The sequence below is a fragment of the Onychomys torridus genome, chromosome 18, assembly GCF_903995425.1.
Source record: "Onychomys torridus chromosome 18, mOncTor1.1, whole genome shotgun sequence".
Classification (NCBI taxonomy): Eukaryota; Metazoa; Chordata; class Mammalia; order Rodentia; family Cricetidae; genus Onychomys; species Onychomys torridus.
In genome coordinates, this window is record NC_050460.1 from 50,118,540 (window position 1) to 50,127,792 (window position 9,253).

General features: G+C 44.4%; 1 protein-coding gene across 2 annotated transcripts in view; it reads right to left on the reverse strand.

Moving 5' to 3' along the window:
* The window catches only part of Arid5b (AT-rich interaction domain 5B), a 176,225-nt gene extending 168,669 nt beyond the window's left edge, over positions 1-7,556 (reverse strand). For both annotated transcript variants that reach the window (XM_036167714.1, XM_036167713.1), the window contains exons 1-2: positions 7,250-7,556; positions 6,525-6,779 (exon numbers count right to left, since the gene is read on the reverse strand). In XM_036167714.1, the coding sequence (XP_036023607.1) occupies positions 6,525-6,779; positions 7,250-7,270 (276 nt within the window). In that variant the 5' untranslated portion in view covers positions 7,271-7,556. The remainder of the gene's footprint in view (positions 1-6,524; positions 6,780-7,249) is intronic.
* Positions 7,557-9,253: the final 1,697 nt, after the last annotated feature.

The following is a 9,253-nucleotide window of genomic DNA, read 5'->3' on the forward strand; positions in this document are numbered from 1 at the left end:
CCAAATACAAGGAAAAGGAGACCGCTGGTAGTTATATTATTATCATACAAAGAGAAAGAACCCTGAGAGTGCCAAGCACAGACAAGATGCGAAACACCATTAGCCCCCAGGCTCTTGAGAAGAGGACTCATGTCCCAGAGTAGAACATACTCTGGCACACAGTGGGTGTTCTGTAAATGTGTATCTAGCTCCAGTACACAGTAGGTGTTCTGTAAATGAGTGTCCAGCAAATGAGAATCCAAAGATGAAGACTACTTTCCACTTTTCCAGAAAGATCATGAAACATATAGAGACCTTATTTCATCTCAACTTCAACACAGGACCAAGGCTGGAAAATCTGTTCTTTCTTTGACTAGCATCCGGCAATCAGGGTGGGGTAATTTGTGAGTTCCCCCAAGGGCCCATGCCGTTTCACCTCTCTGTCTGTGTCTAAGTGCTCAATACACACTAGTACACATGGATGATATGTTTTCAAATTTACTCATGTGGTAGGGCATCCTCGACTATGATTGTGCATCTTTATACATGTTGACCCCACTTCGTTATTAAGATTGGTCAGCTTCTGGAGAAAAAGGACCAGCTTGCCAAGTTTTTTCCATTCACTCCTTCACCTCCTACACAGTCAACACTCAACAAGTAGTTTTTTGATGAACACAAGCTAGTTAATACTTACATTGCCTGAAGTTTGGATCTTAGCCATTCAAAATATACTTTAACGTAAATCTTACTTATTCACAAAATTAATGTCCTAGACTCAATATTTAAAAAGTTTCATACATGTAAATGATAATGACATCATACTAATATTTCACTATGTCTTATAATACGAGACATAATTGTCCCGAGCTAAGTAGGAAAAGAAAAATAGTGTCTGAGGATATAGCTCATATGAAGAGCACATGTTTAACAAGTATGATGTCCTGAGTTTAATTCTCAGCACTGAAAAATAGAAATATTCCATCTTCCGCACCAATAACCTTATGGGCCAGAGGTCAGCAAACATTCTCTGTAAAGTATCAGGCCTAACAACAAATATTTCTACTGTGTTGATCATATGGTAACCATCAAAAGTATCAGCTGTGTTGTTCTAGCCAAAGAGCTTCAGATACTATATAAATAAATGAATTTGGCTACATCCCAATAAACTTTATTTACAAAATGTCCGTGGGCCAGATTTGACCCTCCAGTTTAGCTGGCTGACCCTTATCACAGTCCAGTGAGTGGCCTCCACACAATGTTTTAGTTCTTCTCCTTGTTCTGTACATAGTCAGAGATGTCCCTTCACTTAGTTTTAAGGAATGACTAATAGATAGTAGCCAGAGTAACCACAGCCATCAGTGGCTGAGTTTTTGGAGGTCCTGTGCTAGGGAGCCCTGTTAATCATCATCTCTGATTTCCTCAGTAGAATCTAGATCACCAATTCCATTGTACAGGTCAAGAAAATGAGGGTCAGGCAAGGTAGAACATCATTTAAGAACAGCAAGATCAGGCAACAGTCAACAAAACTCAGCACTCTCTGAAACTATGGACACAGACCAAGTCTGAGGGCTACGGCAAAACAAGCCAAAGCCAGAACCATCTAGATTCCACAGTGCATCTGCTTAACCCCAGATACGATCAGATCAGGTAATCTTTTGAAAAATGTGGCCGGTCCAGTTGGCCACATTTCTCAATAGCAACATGTAAGTTCTTAAGAAGCCTTCTGCTTGTGATGACACAGAGAAACCCAACACAGAGAGGAAAGATAGCTTGAGTGGAAGGAACTAGAATTGCCAGGGATTTTAGCAAAGTAACTCAGGAGGTGCCATCTCACAGAGAAGAGTCCCCAGTAATGCCTCCAATTCCAATGAGAAAAGCAATACTAACATTCACAGTAATGATCACAGCCAATCCTCATTGATCTATCATCAACTTGGGTTGTATGTACTTTCCATGTAGTAGCTCATTTCGTCCTCGAGACAACCCTAGGAGTAAATGCTGCATGCCCATTTACGGAGGAAGATATTGAGGCACAGAATGCTTGAGTAATTGCCCAAGATTCTATCACCAGAGCGAGACTGTAGAAAATGTTTACACTTCAAAGTCTTGGCTCCAGCTCCAACTGTCCTAATCTGCTTTCAGTAGAACATGTGCCTTTGATGCAATTTCTAAGTGGATCACCACTTACGGTTTATCCTGGTTGGTGACAACTAAATACTGTTAGAAATCCTGAATGCAAGCTAGTGTCTCAAACACCCAGACATGCTTGGTCTTGACTCCATGACATCATTAGCTTAACCTTCTCCATTCCTAGTTCTGGGCCATCAGCAAACCTTCATGTAAAACCCAAGCCTGCACATGCACGCATTTTCAAAGTCAACTGCCAATAGATTAAGTAGTTGGCAGTTTGAGAATGAGCATGATCAGAAGTTGCCCAGTAACAGAACCAATTACCTACCTACTTTGCCCTGTCCTCCTCTGAAAAGCTACTGGCGACATGTGAAAAGCTACTGGTGACATGTGAAAACCTACTGGTGACATGTGAAAAGCTACTGGCGACATGTGGCAATTGTGGGTGATTACCAAAGACACTACCTCCTGGCACATGCCCCTACTGTTTACTCTCAGGCTGATTTAAGACACCATCATGATTAGGTCCAAAGAAATGTGGATACATAAACACCTAAGTCGTTATGATTTGTTATTGTTTACAGAATGAGAATGTTTATAATATTCTTATCTGAAGTCCTTTTGTTTCAAGTATTTTGTGGTAGCTAGAGCATTTCCCTATATAATGTCTCTCAATCTCCCAAATAATAAGTATCTGAGAAGATAGTTACTTAAGGCCAAACTGAGACTAAGTTGCAGAATCGAAATGTGCTTCCTCTTTGTGTTGTGGGTGCATGCGAGTATGTGTGTGTGTGTGTGTGTGTGTGTGTGTGTGTGTGTGTGATGCATGTGTGTTCATGTGTGCACGGTACTAGTATGCCCTAGCATGCTTGCAGAAGTCAAGAAACAACCTCAAGTGTTAGTCCCAGACTTCCACCTCATGTAAGACAGGCTCTGCTTGGTTGCTCACTACTGTCTACTCTCTCACCATAAGAGCCCTAGGATTATTGCTTCCAGTTTACATGGGTTCTGAGGATTCGAACTCAGGTCCTCACACTTGCCCAGTAAATGTTTTATCCACTGATCCTTTTCCCCAGCCTCAAATGCCTTTCCTCAATGCAAGCTACCAGCACTGGAAATGTCTGATGGCATTAATACACACGTGTGTTGTCACCATCACCCTGGAAACAGTAGCTAATTATTAATAACTATGAAAATATATTGTATATAGCATCGGTTAGGATTACCTGGATCACAAAGAATAAAATATTTTTAAACCTGAATAGATATATGACCTTTGAAAGCTGACTGAGTAGTCTCTGTTCTAAAATGAACAAGGGACTGCCCTCATTGGTACCTGCTTCTAGACTCTACTGTAGTGTGTTTTCTTGTTTCAAGAATAAGGTCTTATTGGAGGAGGGAAGCTTAAAGTTTAGGAAGGACTGGGTGACTCTGGCTACATCCGACAGACCACATGACCTTGGCATGTCCCTGTCCCCATCTATGAAATGGGTAGACATAGTTCTGAGTCACCCAGTATCCTGCAGTGATTGCAAAGATCTATGTGGAATTAAAAAAAAAAAATCTTCTGCAAATCGCAGTGAACCACACAGGGACGCTATTTCTAAACCCGCACAATGATCATGTTCCTGCTTTTAGAACTGACGTCTTCACATTTCAAGAAATCAGAGGAAAAAAAAAGGCAGAATGACTCTTTTCAACAGAGAGTACCGAGTCCTGGTTGTCCTTTTGAGATAGATGCTGATGTCAGCTCCATCAAGAAATTATTAACCTCCATTTGGTTACTTAAAATAAACTCTACTGGCTGATTAAATGGTCTTGAACACCAAGAAAACATTTCCCTGCAGTTACCAACGGCAAAGGCATCCTTCAAAACTATTTAAAATCAATAATAAAAACCATTCCAATGTATATAAACAAGTTAATGGAGTAGGCGAAAACAAAGCAAATTTCTTAATGAGAGGCCCTGTTGCCCCCTCTAGGCGCCGGCAGTAAATGCTGGTCTCTGACTCTCCTCCCCAGGAGCCTGGCTGCTGCTGTTCTGCTAACGTCTGACTTAGGCCAGGGGGGAAATGACATCACCGGGGTGGAAAACCGATCCGGCACTGGGAAACTTTCTACCTGCTTTCCATTTTGTCATAATTATTTTGCACAATGCAGCTTCCATTTGCATAATTTTGAGGCGTGTCATTATCTCAATTGAAAATTGTTTTAATATGGCTGAATAACTCACAATGACATCAGCCAAAGTCCTAATGAAATATACAAGTATAATCATACAGCTAATTACCAGCCGTGTTAGCATTAAAAAACAAATCATGCATAATATTAGACTATGTATAAGCAGCTGAGGATTATAAATAGAGCCGCCCTCTCTCCACAAACCCCCTAGAGTTTACTTTTAAATGGCAAGATTAATTTTCTGAGGTATGGCTCATACAGTAGATACGAAATGCCTAGATCATTACAACTCCCCATAAGGAACAATTAAAAAGAGATCGTGTGTTTAAAAACGTATCTATTCATTGTCAACAGTTCTGACAGACAGATGGGATCATCTGTGGTTTTTTTATTCTTAAACTAGAATTCGCCATTTAGTTACATCAACAGAAATTAAACAGGACCCAATGGGGTCAACTCGGGGTCTTTTAAACAAATATTCCAATTTCAATTTAAAAAAAAAAAAGAGTGACCACAAATATCCCATAAAACACTGAATGATTTCCTCCTGGGTTTAGTCCGAAGTCTGTTAGGCACCAGCTCTTTTCTGGATATTTAATCCTTCCCTTCTCCAGATCACAGGCCATGTTGAAGTAATAAATTTGAAAAGCAAATAATAAGAAATCAGGAAGGGGGAGGGAGGAGGAAGACAGCTGCGCAGGAGAGTTGGGTCGGGGGAGGGGCCTGAGCCCGGGGGGAAGGCGCTCAACCTGTTGGTGGGCTGCAGGGGTCCCACTCTGCAGCGACACGCCACCTTAGTCAGGCTGCAGGCGGAGCCGGGAAACGGAACGCTTAAACCCGGGGCTGTGGGGAGGGCGGGGGAGGGGTGTGTGCGAGGAGGAGGAGGAGGAGGGCGGAGCTTATTTCCGAAAAGGCAGATTCCTGGGCCGAGGTTCTGACGAACTCCCTTAATTAACCAGCCGCGGACCACTGAAGGGTAATTCGATCCGGGGGAGAGGGAGTGAGCTAGCGAGGCCAAAAGTGCAATCAACTCCATCAGCTCCAGGAATTTTTGCCCGGGCTGGCAGCTCCAGGGCCCCCGAGGAGTTCCGCACCGAACCATTCATTTAACAACAAGAGACCTACCTCGAAAGCTCGGCGAGCCTGAAGTCGAGCTAGCCGCCCTCAAAAGTCTCTGTTTGATTACCCTGCTCTGTCTCGGGAGACACAAAGCCTGGCCAGGGGGCCGTGGCCCTCCCTCCCGCCGCGCCCTGGGAGCAGACTCCCCAAAATAGTTCCCGGGGGTGTGTGTGTGGGAGGGGGGTAAAGACGGCGCCACCGAGCTCGGCCCTCGGACCCGGGGAGCCGGGAGAGCTGCGGTCACACCCGCAGTGACAGAGCCCGAGGGAGGTGGCCGGGTGGCAGCCCCGGGTCCACTCCGCGTCCAGCCCGCGCGCAGCCCCGCGCCGCACCGCAGAGGCCCCTGCACCCGGCCCCACACCCTACTGGGAGACGTCCACTTCGCGTGGAGTCACTGGAAACCAGAACATCAAATGGTTCCGGGAGGAGGGGGGAGTGGGCGCGCGAGAGTTCTTAATGCCGAACGTGTTTGTGCCGGTTACACGACCGCTTTGAAATCCGCCCGGGCAGATGCGCAAGTTATTTGAATGTATTATCCCAGTACCTGTCATTTATCACTTCAGTCAACACGTCTTTGCCAACTCAATCGCTTTTGATCTCATTCTGCCTCCGTTTCGTAATTTCCGCCCTCTTAAACATATCAAATACTTAAAAGAAAAAAAAAAAAAAACGTGAACAATATCAAAACCCACCAAAAGAAATCCAGCCAGCCTAGGAGCCAGGGACGAAGGTAAAATTTTTTTAAAAAAGAAAAAAAATGTATATGTTAAGGCATGGGATATTAATCTTCAAGCGGAGGTAGCAAAACCAACACACACACACACACACACACACACACACACACACACACACACACCCTGGAACAAAACCCTTCTCGACAAGTTATTTGATCTTGACTAAAATCAGCAGTTGGACGGTCTTTGTAAAGCTGACAGCCAAACTCTGACAATGGTAAAATACTCCAGCCCCAGTTAGTGGCGCTACCCCTTTAAAAAACGAGCGGATCCTGCTCGCCGCAGAACTGAATACAGTATTTTCCAGCTTGCCTTATAATACGCATTACTGGAGGGGGGTGGATAATAAAGAAGGAAGAGAGAGAGAGATAGGTTTACCACCTCGCCATGGTCGCTATTTCTGCCCTGGGGAGTGTCTTCGGGGAGGAAATAAAGTTTCGAGCTGGATAAAAGTTGCCGGCTGGTCCTTTCTTCCCACAACAGCTGGAGCTCCGCTATGCAAATCGGATCCTTTGGCGTACATCTTACAAAGAAAAAGTCGCCAAGGGACAAGATTCTTGGTTTGCCTTCAAGGTGGAATTGAAAAGCCTTATAAAAAATATAAGGTCCGTGCAATCCACACGGTGAGCCGACCCACTGCAGAAGGAGGGGGGGGGGAGAAAAAAAAAAAAAACACCACGTAAATAATGTAGCCATCAAGCACAAATATCTATTCCCAGGCACATTCACACACAAGACAGCCAGACTCTCAATACAGACCGGCCCACAGATAGAACGCTGGGTGAAAAAAATATTACAAACCCCACTAATATTTTGCCTCCCTTAAAAAAAAAAAGAAAAAAGAAAAAAAAAAGAGCCCTCCGGGTCTCCACCGCCCCCCTCCCCAGCTCCCCATATGAGGCGATAAAATTACATTATGTAGGTATGATCAGCGCAGGGATTTTTTTTTTTTAAAACAATAAAAATGATTTTGGGGAGATGCAGAGGGTAAAAGTTTGGTGAAAAGTTTGTGGGGGGTGTGGGGGGGTGTGAGGGGGTGGGTGAGCTGGGGGGCTGGGGGGTTCCGGGGGGCGCCGGGACCGCAGGAGCGGAGGAGAGCGAAATACCTGGAGTGAGTTGGGCTCCATCTCGACGTTCTGAATTGATTGAACTCAACATTCTCTCCAAACTTGTTGGCTTGAATGGATTGCATCAGGTCCTGGCAGGGGAAAGCATTCTCTGCTTGCAGCCGGCGTGATGTCTCAATATAAAACTAAGCTCTCGCCTCTCCCTCAGCACCAAAATGATTGAAAATATATCCTAATATTTCTGCGAAGACTCAATTTTCAGCTCCTGTGAAAAAGATGTGGGTTTGCTGGCAAAGATGGGTTGATCAAATTCAAAATAGAGAGAAGGGCTAGGTCCGACCTCGGCTGGAAGCAAATTGATCAAGGCAAAAACCGGATAGACAGACGAAAAAAAAAATAAAACCCACCCTGAAACCAAGCAATGAGTGTGTCCTTTTCTCCCAGTGGCTCATATCTGCGGGTAACGTCGCCTGAGATTTTTGAAGCCTACCAAGGCTCTCGAGCTGCTTTGTGCATCTGACAGGACCTGCTTGTATATGTCTAATATAAAGAACATTTCCTGCAGAGATTCCGGGGCGCCGCTCCTCTTTCTAATGCTCCTTAGCAGATTTGCTGTTATTAGACATGTAGATTTGTTTGATAGTTAAATTACGCTTCCTCACTGCCATGTTTGAGAGAACTAATCTGTTAAATTATCTTCTGATGCCTATTTACACGGAAGGGAAAAGTGGGTTATCGATTATATAAACACATAAATATTAATGCATTTGTTCGCTTCGCAAAAAAAAAAAAATACTCAGCAGGAAAAAAAAGGGAAGAAGAAGAGCAGAAAGACAAGTGAGCAGTGCACACACGTCTCGTGATTTTGCAACAATATTGAACGGACAGCAACTGCATTTAGGGAGAGGAACAATAAACCGTGCATGATAAATCAATACATGCGAGCCGCGAGTCTGCTCGGAATATGAATTCGGGCTCCGGGTTCTGCGTGTGCATTCTTTAATTTTGAAGTATATACACTCGTACGTGTTTACAATGCTGATGGACGCCAAGGGCTCTCTCAAATGATAATGTGTTTATATAACCCGGCGCTACAGGAATAATATACCGACTCCTACCCCACCCCCAGTCCTCCCCCCTTCCCCCCCCCAAAAAAAAGGGAGGGGGAGCTTCCTCGGTAATAGTTTGAAACTGAAAAAATAATCCATTTGCAAACTAGTTAAATATCATCAGAAATTAAGCTGTTGAAAACGAGGGCGGGGGGGGGGGCTACGCACCGTAAGACAATAAAGGTTTTAAATGTGTATATTTATTGTTCTGGAGCCCTGGAGCATTGCGCGGTTTGCATGCACGGCTATTATGCAAACAGAGAAACTTAAGAGCGACAGAACAAGGAGCAGGCAGAGACTGCAAAGCCCTCGCTCGCTGAGACCCAGCTGCCGGTCCTCAGCCTGGCTCGCTTGCATTTTCGCAGCGTTGATGTAAAATGGTGTACTCGCTTCCCCCACCCCTTCCCGGCTCTCCTCCCACTCTTTCCAGCACCCCCCCCCCACCCCCAGCGATTTTATTATATTGGCACCAATCTTTCCAGAGTGGGTCTGGCAGGCTAAAAAAGTAAACATGTACTATATGGGGGATAAGGTTTGTATAGTACGACAGTTGAAACTCGATCCGCGATAAAATTACAGGATGTTGAAATAACTAGCAAGCTATTTTTAACGCTTTCGCAACGTTTCACCTCTCTACTCGCAGCATCGAGTTGAGACAGGATTACTTTAATGAAAATTATATTCACATGGCTGAAGTTAATACACCCAGCAGAGCACAAATGCCTCTCGTCTTCGGTGATCTGGCGGTGGAAGGACCCTCTGTGTGTGTTTTGACGCTTTTTTTTCCCCATAACGTCTGCCTCCGCTGCAGTAAGAATTAGGGCACTTAACATTATCTAAACCACATTTTTGATTCAGAACGTGGAGAAGTCATAAAAAGGCAAGATCTATCTTGTTTCTATACACACAGAGATAAACGAAAGAAAATGGCAGG